Source organism: Anastrepha ludens, chromosome 2, assembly GCF_028408465.1.
Source record: "Anastrepha ludens isolate Willacy chromosome 2, idAnaLude1.1, whole genome shotgun sequence".
NCBI lineage: Eukaryota > Metazoa > Arthropoda > Insecta > Diptera > Tephritidae > Anastrepha > Anastrepha ludens.
In genome coordinates this window covers 51,118,280-51,140,625 of record NC_071498.1, presented here as the reverse complement: position 1 = coordinate 51,140,625, position 22,346 = coordinate 51,118,280, and the positions used below count along the sequence as shown (strand labels likewise).

Here is a 22,346-nt window from a genome sequence, read left to right as displayed (position 1 = left end):
TTGTTAGTGTTCAGTCGCGATATTGATATTTGTACTTTGTTGTAATCGGATAGTGGAACGCCGTATAAAATTTGATGAAGAAAAGATTTGAGTGATCTAGTTCTGTTTGCGTTCTTAGCGTTTCAAATATTTTAGTCGCCTAATGTTATAGTAATTAAAGCAGTGTGATATTTTACCTCTTTCATTATTTCTATATTTGCAGCCTGAATGGATTCACACAAAAGAGTATTGGGATCGCGGCTTTGAAGAACGCTTTGAGGCACAAAAGAAAGATTACAAACGGCCGCCATTGAAGGTAGGTAAAATTTTACATTCGACCTCTTATTTATTTCGATGCTACATTATTCTTATACCAATCAATTCTGATGGATTCAAACATTTTGACTTTTGAGTTGTCGGAATGAAATTTGATCTTAATACGAATTGAATTGAAAGTAAAAGTAAAAAAAAATTGAAGCGGAATGAGAAACTAACTTAACCGTATTAGAAAACTCTCACGCAAAGGATTTTTTTCACATTTTTTTATGCGAGCGAGTCCATGTCAAGTAATCCAAGTATTTTGAACAGTGACGTCAATTCTTATAAAAATTGGTTTGCATATATTTTTTAAACTGAAAAATTTAATAATTTTGAGATTTATTAAAATACAAAATTGTGATATAGAATGATAGAGAAAAATCTTCGGTTATTATTCACATTTTATAAATTCAAATCTTTAGTTTTTTTCGTAAAATATACTATTAAAATTTTTTTTTCATAAAAAAATTATGCTTATATTTTTCTGTTAAAAATATTTGGGAAAAATATATATATACACTTTTTTTGTAATTAAAAAAAAACACCAGTTATTTATTATTAAAGCTTAAAATATGCTCAGAAATCGCTTCAAGTTTCATACTGGGATTCCCATAAGTTTTCGAGTCTTTTCGAGTTTTTTCAAGTACAGGGTGGCTGATGAATTTTGCTACATTAAGAAACTCAAATAACTTTTTTTTAGTGTATGGAATTCATTTAGTTTTTTTTCAAGTTGAAGGTCATTAAATTTTATTAAATGTAGCTTAACTAGTTTTAAAAATAATTGAATTTAAATGCCCCCCATGCTCGTTGACACAAGTTCGGCATCTTAGTAAAAAGTTGTTCATTGCTGCTTTGAGAGTTGCGACAGGAATAGCCGCAATTGTTGCCCGAATGGATTGTTTTAGTTCAGCCAAATTTGTTGGCTTTGTTTTATAAACTTCTTGTTTACATAAACCCCACAAGAAAAAGTCAGGTGCAGTAAGGTCAGGCGACCTGGGGGGCCAACAAAATTCGGAGTTTCTTGAAATCAGTTTATTGGGAAATTTTCGTCGCAACTCTGTCATAACAGTCTGGGCTATGTGAGACGTTGCCCCATCTTGTTGAAATCCAGAGTTGAAAGGAATTCTCTTTCGGCGTAGTTCTGGATAGAAAAATTCTTTCAGCATTTTCAAATAACGGTCTCCAGTAACCGTAACGGTGTGACCATTTTCTTCAAAAAAATAAGGCCCGACAATACAGCGTGAAGAAACCGCACACCACACTGTCACGCGAAGAGGATGCAATTCCGTCTCGTGGAGTATCTGTGGGTTAGAAGTACTCCATTTTGTTTGTTCACATTGCCGTTTAAATCGAAATGGGCCTCATCAGACATGAAAAGGCAGTTTAACATGTTTTGGTCTTCTTCCACCATTTGCAGGATCTTCTGGCAAAATTCCAAGCGAATCGGCAAGTCTGCTGCATTCAGTTTGTTAACCATTTGAATTTTGTAGGGAAATATGTCTAAATCTTTGTGCATTATTGTTTGCAAAGACTGTCGGCTGACACCAAGTTGAGCAGATAAGCTTCTTGTTGAAACCCTTGGATTGCTTTGTATAGCTGCAGCTACAGCAGCGATCGTTTCCTCCGTCCGAACTGGTGGGGTTCGATGATAAGGCCTTCTTGCGACTGTTCCTTGCTCAGCAAAATTATTCACCAGTCTCATTATGGTCCATCTGCTCGGGGGATCGCCGCCAAACATCCGCCGGTACTCTCTCTGTACCAAAACTACGGACTCCAGTGCGTGATAGCGGCGGACTATCCAAATTCTTGTTTACGTGTTCCAGTTATCCATTTTAATAAATTTTAAAGATCAATCTGCAAATTAAAACAAAAACAAAAAGATAACTTAAAAAGAAAAAAAGTTATTCAATTTTTTTTTGGTAGATGCTTTCATCAGCCACCCTGTACTTAACGCAAACTAGTGATCTGCTTGCTTGATGTACGTATCAACACTTCGATCGCATTTGCAAACGGGCTCCCTAGACCAGTACATATGGGTTTTCCAATAAGAGGTATTAATGGTGAATGGATTGCGCTATCGAGAGGATTGCCACACAAGCAACGAAGCCATTGATCTTTTACGGGAAAAGTTTCCGGACCGTGTTATCTCACGAAGAGCTGATCACAATCGGCCACCGAGATCTTGTGATTTAACACCTTGTGAATTTTTTCTTTGGGGCCACGTGAAAGAGAAGGTCTACGCCAACAGCCCAGCGTCGATTCAAGACCTCAAAGATGGAATGAAGGGCAGCCACTTGCAATTCGGTTATGTAAGCGTGGTCATGGTGGCCATTTGGCTGATGTTATTTTGCGCTATTAACGGCATACCTTCCTCTTTATAATGAAATAAACATCCGATCATTTATATTAAAAAATGCGTTTTTCTTTGAATATCAAAATAACACCTCTGTTTGGAGAACCCTATATTTTGCACTGTATGTACTTTAGGCCGGGTCGATTTGTAGGGAGGCAAAAAAATCGCCAGTTGCTCTGTGAAAATCATATTCTAGGGATCAAAATAAGAAACTTTGCCGAAGGAACCATACCTCTAAAACGAATTCTGATGTCCCCCAATTTGGGTCGAACTTTTTAGTTTCTTTTCTCATGTAAAGGCCAAAAATGGTGATATTTTGAAATGATTGTATGGGGAACACCCCAAGGGGAGTTCCAGGGGGTGTGCCACTGGCATGGGTGGATCGGCCGTCCAAAGCTAGTGGGGGTCGGTCATACATTTGGACTCGATTGGAGCACTCTAAATGGGTCAAAGTGGGATTTTTCGTTCGGCCCAAATTAGGGGACATCAGAATTCGTTTTAGAGGTATGGTTCCTTCGGCAAAGTTTCTTATTTTGATCCCTAGAATTCGATTTTCACAGAGCAATGAGCGATTTTTAAATCGACCCACCCTAATACATATATGTATATATGTATGTACATGTTTCGAAATCTATTTTGCTTTGAAATTGACCTTTTTGTGCAGTTTGGTTTAATTAAATTCCATTTGACAGATTTTCGTGGTACCACACTCGCACAACGACCCCGGCTGGCTGAAGACATTCGTTAATTATTTCCAATCGGATTCGCGGCAGATACTCAATTTGGTCGTCACAAAAATGCAAGAATACACCGACATGACGTTCATCTGGTCCGAAATTAGTTTCCTACAATTGTGGTGGGATCAGGCGCACCCAACAAAACAGCGCGCTTTGAAAAAACTAATCAAATCGGGTCGTTTTGAAATCACTACCGGCGGTTGGGTTATGACTGACGAGGCGAATGTGCATCTTTATGCCATGTTGGATCAACTCATCGAAGGGCATCAGTGGTTGCGCAACAATCTCAATGTCACACCAACCGTTGGCTGGTCGATCGATCCCTTCGGTCATGGCAGCACTGTACCATATCTGCTGTCGGGCAGTAATTTCGAAGGCGCTATCATACAACGTATACACTATGCCTGGAAGCAGTGGTTTGCGCGCCAACAAAAGGGAGATTTCATATGGGCTCCATACTGGCAGCAACGCGGCAAAGCGCCAACACAACATGGCAAGCTACTAACACACAATATGCCTTTTGACATATACTCAATTAAGGGCTCATGCGGTCCACATCCGTTCATATGTTTGAATTTCGATTTCCGTAAAATACCAGGCGAATATACGGAGTATTCGGTGAAGGCGCAATTTATAACTGATGATAATGTTGAATCCAAAGCGCAAATCTTGTTGGAGCAATACTCGCGCACAGCCTCATTGTTTCCCCACAACGTAGCGCTGATACCGGTTGGTGATGATTTCCGCTATAATAAGGAGCGTGAAGTGGATCAGCAATATACGAATTATAAAAAATTAATCGATCACATAATGGCCAATAAGCGACTGTATAATGTGGACATTTCTTTTGGTTAGTTGGTGGGACTCGTATTTATTTTTTATTATATACTTTCTTTGCTTGCTTTCCACTAAAACAGAATAAATTTCTCCCGCACAGGCACACCACGCGACTACTTCAACGAGATACGTCGCCGCACCACGTCCTTCCCGACACTCAAAGGCGATTTTTTCGTCTATTCAGATATCTTCTCAGAGGGTCGTCCCGCCTACTGGTCTGGCTACTACACCACACGCCCATTTTACAAGTTGCTTAGCGCCGACTTAGAGCACAACCTACGCGCAGCCGAGATACTTTTCACTATCGCTTACAATACTGCACGTCAGGAGCACCATGTCAACGCTATAAAGATCTTCGAGAAGAACTATGAAAAAATGATACATGCGCGTCGCAATCTGGGTCTGTTCCAACATCATGATGCCATCACAGGCACTTCAAAGGCGGCAGTAATGCGCGATTACGGTATGCGCTTGTTTGAAAGCATACAGGATGCGGTGAAAATGCAGGAATCCACTATTGAAATGCTCTTGCAAGATGGCAGTGAGCGTCACAATTTCCTGCTGAGCGAGCTGGAGCGTGACAATTTCAGTAAATTAGCGCGAAAGACACCAATACCTTTGAGTGGCAATGGAATCGTAGATGAGTTTGAAGATTTGAATTCGAATGCTGGCACCGCTTCTTTTGTGATCTTCAACTCTTTGGCACAAAAACGTTTAGAGGTGATAACCCTACGATCGCCAGTGCCGAATGTTAAGGTGTTGAATGAACGTGGCGAGGAAATGCGCTTAATGCAAATTAATCCAGTTTGGAATATAACAGATGCCTATGAAATGGGACTGGGTGCTGGTGTGGGTGCCAATAGTGGCATGGGACGCATACGGGTCTCCACGCGCCAATATGAGGTGATGTTCATTGCTGAATTGGATGCTCTCACTCTGGCGACATATAGTCTTGTGGTGGTGGATGAAAAGAATTTTAGTCGTCCAACCATGGCTACAATTTATTGCGATGGTTGTACTGATGCGTCGGCGCCAACGGCACCAAATGCTAGCACAGATTTTGTGATCAGAGCAAAACCGTCAGGTATGATTTATTTATTTGAAAAATAGAAATTAATTAAATAATTTAAAATTTTTTTCAATTTACTCTCATAGGTGATATACAACTGGAAAACAATTTCATGCGCTTGCTCTTCGACGAAAAGAGTGGTTTTCTCAAGACCATTACACGCAAGAGCCAAAACGAGCAAGCTCTTCGTCCCATGCAGTGCGCTATAAAGTTTGCCGCCTATCGCAGCGCACAATTCCACTCGGGTGCCTACCTTTTCAAGACCGATCCCGAACAAAACGAAGCCGAAAAGGATGTGCTCGATCAGTATGAGGATGTGCGTATTATTATCTCTTCAGGACCCATCGCTAGTGATGTTACTGTTATCTATGGCCCTTTTTTGGCACATACTGTGCGTATTTTCAATACCCATACCCACCTCGATGCAGCCATGTACATAGAGAACGATATAGATTTCGAGCCACCACCGAAGAATCGTGAAACAGAGCTTTTCATGCGTTTCGTCACTGACGTGGATAACATTATAACAGTGAAACGTGACGATGTGCTTAAAGAGGCGGATACTGTAGCCGAGTTACCGGTGTTTTATAGTGATCAAAATGGTTTCCAATATCACAAGTGAGTGTGTAGAGGTTAAGGAAATTTAGTAAAGAAGGACAACTTATTTGCACACGGGGCGATTTTTCACTAATTGATTATAAAGCAGATTCTGTAGTTCACTTCCGGGAGAATCTCATTCAAATTCTCTGGCGATTGCATAGAAATCCACGAGGAAGTGAATTGTACAACCTAACAGAATAACTTTCTTCACAAAACCGATTTTTTCTATTTTTGAAGTGAAACTTCTTAGGCGTCGATGGACGAGCGAAAATGGAGAGTAAAATTTCAAAGACATGCAACGTTTTGAGCATTTTCGTTCCGCGAGAGAGAAAAAAGATATAACGTAGAGGAAAAGGAGAGAGAGAGCTATACCTTATATATATTTTATGATGAGTTATTGTTATACAGTACAATAGTTGAAACTGTTCGGCGCCGCCGCGACTATTTCAGACTGTTCAGCACTATGGCAACTAGAATGATGGCCGCTACGGCTGCGCCTATTAATGCATTTTGTTCTTGTAGTCGTTATTTTAGCTTTGGACGCATTTAGAGGAATAAAGTGAGTGCCCTGTGTGTGCGGTTATATGTACGTGCATATGCGTGTATTAATAAGCCTTGTTTTGCTGGAAGTTCAGAATACAAAGATAAACGTACTTAGGCTAGGTCATCAAGTGTGCATACGCACATATAAATATTTTCTTTTTAACAGTGTAAGGAAAACAAAACTGAATTGTTTATGATTAGAAAAAGAATCGACTTACAAAGCTCTGTACATTCTGTCAAAAAAGTACCGGGAATTGTTCAATAAAACACAAAATAATTGTTTAATCATCAACATTTATTTTGTTTGAAGAGATCTTCTTCAGCTCCTGCAGCGTATTCTCCTTAATAGCCTCTATTGACTCAAAGCGGCATCCGCGTAGTGGCAATTTAAGTTTTGGGAAAAGGAAAAAGTCACAGAGGGCTAAATCCGATGAATACGGTGGTTATTCGATGATATTTGTCGAGTTTTCGGTCAAAAACGTGTTCGCAATATGAGCCTTGTGAGACGATGCGCTATCATGGTGCAAGATCCATGAGTTTTCTTTCCAAAAATCGGGCCATTTCCTAAGCACGTTCTCTCTCAAAGGTCGCATAATTTCCTAATAATATTCTTTATTTACCGTAGAGCTATTTGGAACGCATTCGCAGTGCTCAACACCATAATAATCAGAGGAAACGAGTGGGATGACTTTCACTTTTGACCGACTTTGACTTGGTTTTTTGGGTTTCGGCTAATATGGATAGCGTCATTTTGCATGTCAAACTCATATACCCACATCTCGTCACCTGTTATGATGTGCTGGATAAACGTTGGGTCCGAATTCACTTGCTCAAACATGTCTTCAACCACCTTCTTCCGATGAGTTTTTTTTAAAGAAATTCAACTATCTTGGAACGAGTCGAGCGACCATGCGTCTCATGCCCAATTAATGGTGTAAAATGTTGCGAATTGATTCGTGAGACACGTTAAGGTCACGAGCTATCTCCCTCAAACTTAAATCATGGTTTTCCAGCACCATTTTCTTGACTTTGTCGACGCTTTCATCCGTTTGAGACGTTGATGGGTGATCGGGGCGAATCTTCCACGACTTCTCGGCCCTCTGCAAAACCCTTATACCACTCGTAGGCCCGTGTTTTTGATAAAGCACACTCGCCATAGGCTTTCCGCAACATTTTCAACGATTCGGCACACGAAATCCCATTTAGAACACAAAATTTTAGACAAATTCTTCGTTCAATATTTTTATCCATATTGAAAATCACAGAGCACATCTGCGGTTGACTGATAAAATTAAATGCCAAAAACAAGCTAATTGACAGATCACTCTCAAACTCTGCGACACTATAGAGGACAGTTGTACCAACATTCTAGCAAAAAAAAAATAGACATATGTGTAACGCGCGTTGTTTTTAACAGAATGTATATCTAACTGTCCCTCCGTCACACGATAATTCAACTAAAAATTAAAATATCGCAATTCGGTCAATGCGTTTCTAATGGCAAAACTTTCTTTCAAACAAGCGAAAAACTCAATATTTCAGTACTAATGAGCTTGCTCGAACTTAATACAAGTTTAGGTTGAAGAAAAAGAAATCCATTATTTTCTCGGTAGATGGCTGTAGTGATCGATACTCTACAAGATATCGATCAAACAATTTAAAGTTTATTCTCGTTGTCAAGGTGACATTTGACACACAATTCGTTTGTTGTTTTTTGGAAAAAATTAAAAAAAAAATCGAATTGAGCTACGTCGAATTAAATTTAAAAAATAATAAAAATAAAGCAAATGAAATGCAAAGTAACGAGCTTTTATTTTCCACAATGGGCGGCAGCAATTCATAACGCAATTCATGCAGTTTGGCGGCGACAATTCCGAATGCACATTCATGGTGCACATTCGTGGTGGAATAGCACCTTATTTTTTGTCAAATGCGGATGTGTCTTTTTCAATTTTTTCTGAAAGCGGTCCAATAATTCACTGTAGTATTGCCTAGTAATCGTTGTTCCTTTTTCGAAAAAGTCCTTGAGTATGACGCCGTTCGCATCCCAAAAAATCGTCGGCATGTCCTTTCCGACCGATAGGACAGTCTTCGCCTTCTTCGAAGCAGATTCACCGAGAGAAATACATTGTTTTGATTGTTGCTTAGTTCCTAGTATGTAATGATGAATCCAAGTTCCTTCAGATCTTGCTTAAATTGCTCCAAACACTGTTTCGAAGTTAACAACCGCATCCGTTTGTTGTCCCCACCGTTCGCAATCGCGGCACCCATCGGGCCGACAATTTTTTCATCGCCAACTTATCATGTAAAATATTAATTACCTGTCCAGTCGACACACCTATGGCCTCTATTACTTTGCGCATTTTCATTCTTAGATCAGCGAGAATTCTATCGCGGTCGATCCTCATCAAAAACGGATTTAAATTATTTTACCCAATATCTAACTGTAGTCATAGATGGCGAATCGTCAGCATAGGCAGCATCCAACTTTGGTTTTATCTGCTCGCATTTTTTCCCATCCAAAATCAAAAAGCGAATTACCGAACGATACTGCTCTTTTTCCATTTTAGATAAAATCACGAAACACGTCTTACGCGAACAGCTGCCAAATCCAAACTAACCTATTAATAAGTCTGAAATTTGTTTTGCGTCGTTTGACGTTTCTTCAGGAACGTCCTGTGTCATCAAACGCGGGTACTTATTGAACCGCCCTCGTATAAATTTAAATTAAATTAGGTAATAACTATAAAGTACAAGCATAAAACACAAAAGACACCTTCAATGCTTTCGATTTGTATTTCGGAAACTGCTGCAACGGTTACTAGAGGCTGTGATTCAAAACTACATACCTCTGTATCATTGGGCGATTCCTATTTAATATAAACATTTAATAATGACTTCAAATAAACTTCATAAATTTTCTCTAAAATATATTTATTTACATTCTCCATTTTAATCACCATTTTTATTGATATTTTGAACTTTGACTCAAATCGCACATTTTAATTTGTGTTTATTTTTACTTTGCAATCAGCTATTTTTTTCACAAGCAAATTTTTACCAGTATAAATTTATCCAGTAAAAACTTTGAAATTCCCCTCAAAATGAAATGTCATTTTGCGCTCTCACTTTCCCCTGCTTGCAAGTGGTTTGGATACATGAAACACGTGTTACAAAAATGATTTGCTTCATGAACAGACCTAATAGTTGACTCGTGAATGACACGCCCAATTATTTTCACTCACAAAAAGTACCAACAAACATGCAAACATCACTGTATCTAAAAAAAATTAATCGTTTGTCAACTGAGAATACCAGGTTGCCTGCACACCATGATTCAATGATAAAAGGTTTGCTCAGTAAGCAGCTTTCTCGATCTCTCTTTACAAATCGGCTCCCTTAGCTAGACACTGGGTTGCTAACTCTAGAAATTTTAAGGAAAAGTGGAGGAAAAGTAAAATTTTTAGGTAACACATTTCATTTTCAAAATGGTCTGCTTACGAGCAACAACTAGCTAAAGAGTTGTCATCGGTAAGTTCAGGACTATGATAGTACGACATGAAATACATGCCTCTTAAGTCAGTGCATGATAGAGTTACTGACGCAATCCGAGATCGATGAGTGGAGAATTTACAAAGCTTTATTTCGTATGATGTGGTGAGACGGATGTGGTTAGACGGAATTCAAGCATTTCCCAAAGAGTTACAACAGGGAAAATAATTGGATACTCCCGACGCGATCGGTAACATTGCATACTTCATTATAAAAAAGTTGCGATTGATGGAACTTTTTTATAATGAGCCCACCTTCTCCTGGATGGATGAAGTGTCCAGAGGAGGCTTAGCAAAACACAGTACCAGCATGAAAAATCTCCTCATAAAAAACCATCTGCCGGAATCGGCTCAAAACTGTAGGTCCTTCCATTTGTAGAACAACAACAAGACGCGCGCTACAAATAGGAGGAGGATCTCGGCCAAACACCTAGCAGAATTGTACGTGCCAATTATTTATTTCTTTTTAACAAAATAGTTCCATATTGGCGAAGCTTCGCAACTTCGCGATCGGTTTTAAATTTAACAAATAATTCACAAAGTAAAATCTTGGATTAGGTGAAATAATTTCTTGTTTTAATATTAGACTTGGCATTTTCCGCTAATAACTTCTATTTGTACCATTTTTTACATTCAAATATTAATTAAAATTTATTTTTTAAACCGTTCGCAGTTTGTTTCCATTTAAGTAAGAAAATACTTTTTTGCTACCATTTTTACCAAAAAGAATTAATTTGTTCCACTTTATTCACCTTCATAAATACAACCTTTTGTAAGGGAGTGTCAAAAATCGAATGTCAGTAGTGAGAAAACCTTTAATAATTGAATCATGCTTACACACTAGCATCAACCTGACTCGAAAATCAAAACGCATTCCGATTTTTTTTCAACCTTACTACCGACTTGACGAAGGTTAATTGATTTGCTTGCAAACGACTAACTCTAATAGCACAGTCCAACAATTTTACATAAATGTTACGCAACACAAGCAAACTCTAATAATTATGAAAAGGATGTCTCGCAGACTAACTTTGTCGAAGAAAGTACTATCGGATTTTTGTTCACACCTCGTAGAAGTTTTAATCTTTTGGCCGAAAGCGCAATTTATCGAAAATGTGATGTATGAAACGACTTCAAATAAAATTTACGTCCTCAGACTTCTACAGTAGAATTTACCGGGAAGCTTTTTGTAGCAGATTTTAATCCTTAAACATCTAATATAATTTAATGGACAATTTTACCCTTTCAAAGCAGAAAGAAAGGTCATTCAAAAAGGCTATTAGAAGGTTAAAATGTTCCTCAACATTTCTAGGCAAATAATTTTTCAGGAGGTCGCCGAAGATGAAAAACTCATGCGGGTTAAGATAAGTGCGTGAGGGAGCTTATTTCAAGCTAATGTCTACACATTTGATACAGATGCATTACAAATACTTACACGTATGAGCATTAGGCCGGATTGATTTGTATTTAAAGCTATTTTTTACCTTCTATACCACATGTTTTTAAAAACCTTCCATTATCTACCTTACAGACGCATCAAAGTGCCCACAATTGGCATTGAGGGCAACTATTTTCCCATCACGAGTGGCGCTTTCATACAGGACTCTCACGTACGTTTCACATTGCTGACCACACATGCACAAGGCGCTGCCTCCTATGAACCGGGTCAACTGGAAGTAATGCTCGATCGTCGCACACTCTACGACGATTATCGTGGCATGGGCGAAGGTATAGTCGACAGCCGTCTGACACGTCACAAATTCTGGGTACTCATCGAAGATATGCCAACGAAAAATGAAAACTCCTACCAAATACCCAGTCTACTGGCCAATCAACTCGCAAATGGGCTACGCTATCCACCGAACTTATACTATGTCGAGACATTCGATGCGCCAGCAGTGCAACTAAAGCCGAAGGCAACACTGCTCGATCATGGCGCACTGCCATGTGATTTGCATCTGTTGAATTTGCGTACGCTCTCCGAAGAACAATTACAGCTCTTCCCATCCGCCTCAGCGTTAATGGTGCTGCAGCGACAGGGCTATGATTGTGCGGTCGGGCAGAACATCGATATAACACGCGTTTGTGCTGCATCTGCGAACGGTCTGGGGCAGATGGGTTTCAATAGGTTGCACATTGTGCGACTAGAGACAACAAGTTTGACCGGCTTGTTGCGAGAAGGTGAACGTAAACGGTTGAACTCGTTCGCTGAGATAACATTGAATCCAATGGAGCTGCGTACTTTTAATGTGACATTCAAAATTTGAATTACGAATTAGTTGTTAGTTCATTATAAAGTTTGAGTTTTTTTATAGTTTTTTTTTTTGCGTATGTATGCATGTGTATATATGTTTTGTCTCGATGTCAACGAGTATTTGTTGCCCAGTAGAGCCTAGAATCGTTCGAGTATTTTCAACATACTCCCTTGCGAGTATATGATTACTTGTACTCCACATATATTGCTCCATATACTTTGCTGTATAAGTGTTTGGTTTTGTATAAGTCGTACCCTCATGGGGCATAGTCATGCAGAAAAACTCCAGTTTAGCTTATAAGTGAACACTGAATAAGTGAACAGAAACTCGAGTTTACCACCTAAACGTGCAATTGAAGAAGTGTTCTTAGAGATTTTGCTAGTTATTAAAAATCTGAAATCAGAATACACAGTTGATCTCCTATTAACGCGTTTTTCTGGTATGGAAAGTCTCTACTTAAAAACAAAAACACGTAGAAATAACCAAATTTTAATAAAAATTTACTTATTCGTTCTAATTTTTTTATCGAATTTTCATGGTTTATAAAATGGTATTCGAATTCAGTTGCTTGGTCTGAGTCCAGTCGAAAGTTGAATAGTTGAGGTTGAGCTACCGCACTCGTTCTCACTTTGAGCTTCATTTTTGGTACTCAGATCTAAACCATGCAGAAACGTATAAATATGAAAATTGTTGTTAAAAAAACTAGAAAAAAAACGCTTATAAAAGGAAGACGCATGAGTTGCAGTACGAGGAGTTCAACTGTATGTATATATATATTTTTTTTTTTTTTTTCAAAATAATGCTTATAATCATCGCTCTTGCTTGGTAGCAAAGTGACCGTAGCTTCTTTACAGCGACAGACTTAAAAGCCAACATCCCGAGTTCCGCTTTCTTCGGTCTCAGCTCCTTCATTACTTCATTTAACGGCAGACTCTGCTTGAAGATCATTTGCATCAAAATTTGAATTTGTTTTGAACTTTTTCTGCCATTTCAAGGAGAAGGAAACAAAAAGGAGCAGGTGTGAGGATACTTCAAGCGCAGTTATCTCTTTTTTTCTGCCATAGCACGAGTATGAAGGAAGTACAAAACGAATAACCTTAGTTTATTGCTCGGAAGCCAGAGAAAAACGAGTGCTCGTTTATATTTTACTTCGAGAGTTCTTTTGCTTCTAAGTACTACTGGGTTTCAAGTACACGAGTATTTGTTGAATACAGCTCTTCAATTTGTATCGTGACTATTGAGTTCGTGTATGTATGTGTTATGCTTTTGTATTTAAATTTTACTTGTATGAGTGTTATTAGTTTTAGAAACCGAATTTACATGTCACATATGTATGTATTTGCACACTCACTGGTATCTTCGAAATTTTCTTTTCATCTGAAAAAATATGTATTTGTGGTTATAGATTTTTTGTATTTTGTTTCATCTTTTTTTTCAAAGCTAAGCGCATGTAAATGGCATTTCAACTTTAAAATGAATAAACTTAAACTGCCCTTACATATCCCTATTTGTAAAAAGTCACAGTAACAAACAAAACCCAACTAGGTTTCAAGGTAACTTTTATTCCGTTGTATTGCTAATTAAATTACGACGAAATATTTTAATATTAAGACCAAACTCGACATTTAACTGATGTACAACAGATTAGTTTAGAAATTCTTTTAAGCGAAATTAAATACTTTACTTAGCAATACAATGAGATATAAAACATATTTTGTTGCCCTCTTAAGCACTTGTAACCAGTACAGTACAGCTAAGCAACCATTCCAGGAGCTACACTATTTTTTTTTTTCTTATTGTACAATATCATTTCTCGAATACGCTTACAGTAGTTTAGTAAAATATTTTAGTAATATGAAAACCGTTATACCTACTTATATATACATACATACATAGAAAAGACACATGCAATGAAAGTGACTGAGTTCAAATGAAAAGAAGTGACATTAGTTTGCTTAATAACATTCGTTACTTGACAGATAAGAAAATTTGCTTTATTTCGTGTGAAGTGGAAAAATGTAACTTTGAGACGTAGACATTTTTTCTTAGACCAAACAGTGGGTAATAAATATGATGCGGATACGACTTAGAGTTCTTCAGTTTTAAAGGAGTTAATCAAGAATTTTTATATAATTTTTTTTTTTTTATTTCTTTATATTTGTTAATTTTTGTTTTATATATTTTTGTTTTTTTTTTTACTTTTTTTTTAGATTTTTTTTATTTTTATTATTATAATTTTTGTTTCGCTTTATAATTTTATAAGTTCAAGCCCAGTATTGTAATAAAACGACCACAGTTTTGAATGCCCCTTTATTTATTCTAATGTTGTTGGAAACCATCTCTATTAAATCGCGTATTTGCCTGGTCGACACTTACTTCCTTGAACTCAGTCACTAAGCAAGCAACCAATCAAGCACTAAGCATCGTTTGCATACGAAGCAAATAATATTTTGTACAAATTTCCGTCTGTTGTGCTTTCGTATCAAGTCAAATAGAGCAAAAAAGTATTTTAATTTTAATTTATTTTATTTAAATTTATTGTGTAACTAATTTCCATGATCAGCTCGAATTTATTTTCCTTTAAGCAACAAAATCATATTAAAAAGTCTCTCGAAAGAAAGTAGAAAAGATAAAAAGCCATGTATAGGGTTAAAATGTTTTTAAAAATCGAAGTCCTAAAACAAATTTTAATCTAATTTTTAATTTTTTAGCAGTCAAATTACTTTTTTCTAGAAGCGCGCGCGCGCTGAAAAACTCAACTCAGAAGCGAATTTAAAGCAAAACTTCCTTATTTTCTGCTCGCTCCTATTTTTGAGAAACGATTCTACAAAAATAGTTCGGGAGCTTGAAGTATTATGAATTTTATTATCTTGAAGTAATATAAATTAAAACTCGAACGTTAAAAAAAGATAACATCACTTTTTTTATATGTGAGCAGAAAGTAGAGAACAAGAGAAAGGGAGGGGGAGACGGCGAGAGGGCCACTAAAGCGAGTTAAGTAGACAAAACGCTTATTTTCCACTAGTTCATATTTTTTTAAGTCCCACTTCTCAAAAATGTATTTTCGAGTTCGAAAATATCTAAACCAAAATACTAGCGTCTAAATATTTAACTTCTTTGGTTTTCGTGAGTCGAAAGGTATATTGGATTTGCCTCGTCCGAAAGCCGAATGTAAAAAATTCTGAAAAAAAAAATAGTAAGCCACCTCTTATTTGTGTATCGGGGCCTTTATACCGCGGGCCCAGAGTTCTCGGAGGGGCCCGGACTAGAGAGTAATTCGAATTATATGAATTAGACATAATTAGAAAGGGCCCTCATTTGCAATTTTCCCCGAGGGCCCGGATATGCTCTCTACGGCCCTGTCTGGGCTATAAGGCGGGTGAGGTACAATTTTCCATCAGGCATTTTCTAAATAATTTTTGACCGGTACTGCAACATGCGGCCGAGCGTTGTCATGATGGAAAATCAATTTCTCGTGTCTGGTCGCCCATTCTGGCCGTTTTTCGACTATTGCTTACTTGAAACGTATCAATTGTTGCCTGTATAGCTCTCCCGTGATCGTCTGGCCCGATTTTAACAGCTCATAATATCCCACCAAATACAGAGCATTACCTTCAAACCATGAATATTCGGCTTTGGTGTCGATTTGACTGGTTGGCATGGCTTCCTATATGATCTTTTAGGCTTTGGGTTGTCGTAATGAATCCACTTTTCATCGCCAGTGACTATACGATGCAAAAACGATTTCTTTTTTTGGCTATTAAGCAGCATTTCAGACTCGCAAAATCGTCTTTCCACATATCTCGGCTTCAATTCGTGTGGCGCCCAATTTCCTTGTTAGTGAATGCATCCGGCTGCTTTTAAACGTTTAGAAATGGCTTATTGAGTGACTTCCAATGTTTTTCCAAGTTCTTCTTGAGTTTGACATGGATCTTGATCGAGTAATGCCTCCAGTTCTTCGTCTTCAAACTATTTTGATGGACCTGATCGCTCTTTGTCTTCTGTAATCACCACTTTGAAATCATGCAAACCACTGCTGACATAATCTAAGCTCCGGAGCATAATCAGGATAAGCTTCTGAGAGTAAACGATGTGCTAATTTAATTCTAATGTTTGTTTGACTTTTTACTTCACTCTGTAAATGGCTTTTTATTCTTAAATATTTTTGATAAATTTTTGATTTTTTTTTTAAATAATATTTTTAAAATTTTTGTTTTGTTTTTGCTTATACATCAGATTTACTTCAATTATTAGGCACAATTTTTTTTTTTTTGTTTTTAAGATTTTAAATAAAAATGATTGCTAAAATATCCTTATCACAGGCAGGTAGGTATATTATTTTACTCAGGCAGCAAATTAGCTTATTTTTAAAAATCTTGTATGAGTGTAGATGACTGTGTGAGCGTTTTAACGATATATTTATAAATGCAAGAAAAAAGAAAATGATTTCATTAAAATCAAGAATATTTAAATGCTATTATAAAGCATAGAAAATGGCCCGAAAAATATAGTAAACCTAAATGCAAAAAAAAAAAAGAAAAAAAAAATTACGCAGCACCGAACTACATGCGTCGGTAATATTAGTGAAATGCACCCCACGCACTGTAGTTATGTTTAGAGAAAAATATAATATAAATATAATGAGTTTTAAGGAAAATTACATACTACGTAAAAGTTAATAAAAATAATGCAAGCAAAACGAATTAAATTTGACAGTGCGGGTCGAGCAGTTGCGAACTGACTGTTGATCTTAGGCATACCTCTTTGCAGGTAGTTGTATTTAAATGTCAAAATTAGCATCCGACTTTTACAAAAATTTCGAGCAAAAGCCAGTATTTTTTTTTTACTAGCATTTAATACAAATCAGATACTTTTTTAATCTGCTTGGGATGAAGCAATACCTGTAGTCAGCGCGGAATTCGCATGCTCGCTTATTGAAGGTGTGATTATAGTCTGATATTATTGTAAAAACCATTTTCCATAGCCATCCATTGATATTAGCTTTTTCTGATTAGCGAATTTTATAAATTTGAAACGAATATTTGGCAACGCTTTTGGCTAAGAAAGTTGAACAAAAAATTTTTTTTTCGTTTGTATTTCAAAAACTAGCAAATTTTTAGTTTTTTTCTAGACTGATTAGCTTAAATATTTTATATACAATCATAATATTTATTCTTATATACATATGTGTATTTATTTATATGTAGTTATTTTTATGTTGAGGAATGTTTTGTTCATTTTTATTTAAGATTGATTGTAATATACAGACGTGTATAAAAAATATTTAACTTATTGTACGAAGTTTGTAGTTTTTAAATATTATTATAATATTGTTCAAAATTATACAAAAAAAAAATTATATTTACTATGTAAGAGAATATTTTAATTGTAAAGGAAAATATTTTTTAGTCAAATTATAAGCTCAGCACAGAAATATGCTGCTTATTTACAGAAAATCCGTTTCGATATTGATGACGTTTTTTCCTTTTTTTTTTGTTTTTTGTTTTTTTGTTGTTTTTTTTTTTTGTAAATTTCATCATTGTTTTATTATAATTCATTCGAATCACAACTCGAACGCGATCGAACACATTTCACAACGAACAATGAAGGTTCTTAGACCTAAAATTATCTAATTATCTTAAGGGGTTATATACCGTTTGAGCCCGAAAAAATGGACGATTGTCATGATTTTTTTTAAATATGTTTTAGAACTTTTATTAAAATGAGGCATATATCATACTGAAGGGTAACTTTCGAAGAATACATTTTGGTGTTTTTATTTTAAAAAATGTTATTATTTATTGTTAATATCGCCCCACCCCCGAAACGCCGTTTTTTAGAAGAGGCTTGTGGTGATCACGCATGGAGATAGCGCATGAGCAGCTCAACTGAAATCAAAAAAAATTAAATGATTATTGTAGAAAAATGTTTTTTAGTGCATCTGAATGGTTAATTTACCCAAAATAAATTTTTCTCGATATGAAAACCGCTTTGCACCAAAAAAACGATTTTTGAGGGGTTGAAAAATTAAAACAATGCAAATATTTATAAAATGTGAACCGTTCAAAATCATGAGGTTGTAACTTTGAATAATTAAAAAAAAACTTTATGCAAATCGGTCAAATAGTTTTTGATAAATAATGATCACCGCGACAGTAATTTTCAAAAAACACGACTTCGAGATAATCGCGTCTAAATTTTTGCGTGCACTTCATTTATGGATAATTTGCGCGCTTACACGGTTTGTAACTTTCGTTCTAGTGCTCCGATCCTTATGATTTTTTGAATTTTTATTTTTTTTTAAGATGATGTACTTTTAGAATATGCCATAAAAAAATTTTCGATTTTTTAGTCCAACACAAGGTATATAACCCCTTAAGAAAATAAAATAAAAAAAGCGATTTTTTGAAAATTGTAGTTATATACAGTGGTGGCCATATCATATGCAACAAACACAGTATTTACGAAAAATTGTTTGTGCTTTACCATTAAACTTTACAGAATGTTGATTGAAAGTTAATTTATTTTAGTTTGGTATGTACACTTTTAATTTATATTTTTAAATTAAACAAAATTAATTCGGATATAAAAAAAATGTTACCTTTATAACACAACTTAAAAAGTACGTGGACAAAACAAATGCAACTTTTTGAAAGCTATCGTGGAAAATAGTGAAACTAGTATTTTGTTGCAAACCCATTGCATTTTATGACTTCGGCGCATCGTTTCGGCATTGCCGCAATTAAATTATCAATGGTTTTCATCGGGATCGATTTCCAGGCTTCTTGGAGTTTATTAAAAAGTTCATCGCCATTTCTAATGCTAGTCCTGTCTATCCGCCTGTTAACCAGTTCCCACAAGTTCTCAATCGGGTTGAGATCCGGGGACTGTGGTGGCCATTCCATAACATCAACTTTATTTTCGGTAAACCAAGACTTTACATATTTTGCCGTGTGTTTCGGATCATTATCCTGTTGGAAGACCCAACGCACCGGCATTTCCCACTCAGCATATGACAGCATTACGTCATTTGCAGAAAAGCAGCCCCACACCATTATATTGCCTCCACCATGCCTAACCGTTTTCTTGCAATAACGAGGATCATACCGTTTATTCACTGGTCTTCTCACATAAGACATTCCATCACTACCTATCAAGTTAAATTTTGACTCATCGCTGAAAAGGACTGTTTTCCATTTGCTGATCGGCCAATTTAGATGCTCCTTGGCAAATTTCAAACGCTTTGCCTTGTTCTTCAATGAAATCATAGGTTTGTGTGCAGGACGGCAACCTCGCAGTGAAGCTTTCAAAAGGCGTCTACGCACACTTCTCCTGGATATTTGCAAATTTAAGTCTTTTATTATTTGTCTTGGAACAATTTCAGGATTCTTTTTTGCCAGTTGTACTATCAGGTTGTCTGTCCTTTGGCTGGTTTTGCGTGTGCGCCCTCCTCGGTGAATAACAGCAACCTCTTTTCTTGTAACAAACCTTTTAATTATTCGCGAAATCGTACTTTTGTGTGTGCTGTATTTTGCAGATATGCCTTTCTGTGTCATTCCTGTCTGAAAATCTGCAATAATTCTCTTCCGAAGTTCAATTCCAAATTTGTCTCTTGCCATTATCAAAACCGCGAAACTTTATTTAAATAAACACACTAATTTATTTGCAGGAACGGTTGATATTATATTATATGCAGTATACAAGCTATTTTGAGTGACAGATAAACCAAAGACAACGAATAAAGTACCGTTACAATAGTGTTACTTAAACTATTTTGAAGAGTTGCATTTGTTTTGTCCATGCTCTTTTAGGATTGATGTAAAAATGGGAGTCTATCTTCTTTAAGGGAACAAATACTTTTCGTTTGAAAACGTAAAATAAAAATATACATTCGAAACTAATATAATTTCCCATTAAATCAACATTCTGTAAATTTTAATGATAAAATATGTACACATTTTTGCAAATAGGATGTTAGTTGCATATGATATGGCCACCACTGTATAACCCCTTAAGACTACTAAGTAAACTAACGATATGTATATTTACGGTAATATGAACCACGATGCAGACTAACAATTTTCGCTCGTATTGCCTTGATCCTGTACTCCGAAAACTATTCGATTTCCGAATTGCCCGATTAAATACCGGAAATCCCGATGTATACAAATTTACGCCGCACTAAACGGTTTAGTAGTCACTAACAGTGGGCAGAGGCAGCTGAATGAATTACGACATAATTCTAGGTTCTGAAATAGAATTACTTTATCTCGTATATTCTTTCCATTTTTAATAATTAAATAAATCCCATTATTGTTTTTATGCTTTTTTTTGAAGAACCTAAATATTATATAATATAATATAATTTGCTTGAAATGTATAGTTGTAGCATTTCAAAAAGTGTACTAGAAAATAAGTTCACATCGAACAAATCTATATTTATTAAATACCAACATAATGTAAACTGTATAAGTATGTACGTACGTATTTAGTAAAGCACCTAAAGTATATTCTAGTATTTAGTTTTCCTCATAGAAAATGTATTTCAGTTTGATTTCAAGTTAAATAGAAAAGCGTAACTCTGTACAGTAAAAAAAAAATTTAAATAAAAATGCATAGTGAAATGGAAAAATTTAAATAAGCAACATTACAATGAATTTTAATAACAAAAAACAAAAAAAAACAACAACTAAAACATCAACGCAGTAAAATCACCAATGTAATTCACAGCACCGCAAAGTTGCAATTATTAAAACAATCACAACAAAAGACGTTCTAATGCCCACTTTTATTAAAAAGATTAGAAGAAACCATAGAGCTTAGTAATAAGAAAAGGGAGGTGAGGTGTTGAGTATTAAGAAAAATGCATAAACTGTACGAATATCTATCCAATAAGACGATATGGGGAAATATGTATGTAATTAGAATTGTACGAATTACAGTTACTATAATGAATGCCTAGCAGTAAAATTAGTAGTGAATGTGGTAATTGAATAGTTAATTTAAACTGATGTAGCATAAAAGACATTGTACGCTCTTACATTTAAGTAAATTAAATTATACTTCACATGAATATAAAAAAATACATGAATAAGTTGATATTGTATTTCAACAGAATATTGAGGAATATATTTAAAAAGAATGAAATAGAAATATATACATAAAATAATTAAAATGGAAGAATCTGTTTGATTTCTAGTTTTTATTGTGTTACATAAGAGTACGAGGACCGTTTGAAAAGTTCGTGCAAAAATAAAAACTGTCAGGTCAGTCCATAAGTTCGTGCGTTTTTTAAAGGTGGTGTTAAAATTTATAAAAAAGATATTTAAAGTATTTGGTTTAGCGTTTGCTTTTTGAACCACCTATTTTTTTGAGAATGGTAACACAAATGACATGTCAAATGTGTTCATAATTTACTTAAAGGTTTGACATTTACGAAATGGGACGCTATATGTGGCGAGTCTTCTTCTTCTTTTCTGACGAGTCACTGTTTGGTGCGGTTTTTGGTCTGGCGCCATCATCGGGCCATTTTTTTCGAAAATGAGCGAGGAGCCGCGGTTGCCGTAAATGGCGAGCGTTACCGTGACATGCGCAACGAGTTGTTTCCAAAAATTGAAGAGGATGATATGGACGACATTTGGTTTCAACAGGACGGTACAACTTGTCACACTGCCAAAGTTACACTCGAACTTTTGGCTACCGTTTTTGAAAACCGAATAATCAGCCGAAATTCCGATATCAATTGGCCGCCTCGGAGCTGTGATTTAAGCCCGTTGAACTATTTTTTGTGGGGAGCCGTTAAGGACAAATTCTATGCGAACCATCCAGAGACGATTGATGCTTTAAAACACGAAATCGAAGTTGCCATTCATGAAATTGGAGCCCAAACAATCGAAAATATGCTTAAAAATTGGGTTGATCGAATGGTGAAACGAAAGTTTGAAAAAATATGCATTAGTTTTTTTTTATAGCCAATTCAAAAAGCAAATTTTACATGGCCCACCCTATACAATATTCTCCTTTATTATTTACAATGCCTTCCCAACGTTTAGGTAAATTTTTAATTGCCTGCTCAAACAATTTTTTGTCCTTGGAGTAAAAATA

General features: G+C 36.0%; 1 protein-coding gene across 5 annotated transcripts in view; it reads left to right on the top strand.

Moving 5' to 3' along the window:
* The window catches only part of LOC128870871 (alpha-mannosidase 2), a 147,211-nt gene extending 125,794 nt beyond the window's left edge, over positions 1 to 21,417 (top strand). For all 5 annotated transcript variants that reach the window (XM_054113291.1, XM_054113287.1, XM_054113288.1 and 2 more), the window contains 5 exons: positions 203 to 295; positions 3,343 to 4,237; positions 4,325 to 5,308; positions 5,380 to 5,911; positions 11,519 to 21,417. In XM_054113291.1, coding sequence (XP_053969266.1) covers positions 203 to 295; positions 3,343 to 4,237; positions 4,325 to 5,308; positions 5,380 to 5,911; positions 11,519 to 12,254 — 3,240 coding nt within the window. In that variant the 3' untranslated portion in view covers positions 12,255 to 21,417. The remainder of the gene's footprint in view (positions 1 to 202; positions 296 to 3,342; positions 4,238 to 4,324; positions 5,309 to 5,379; positions 5,912 to 11,518) is intronic.
* Positions 21,418 to 22,346: the final 929 nt, after the last annotated feature.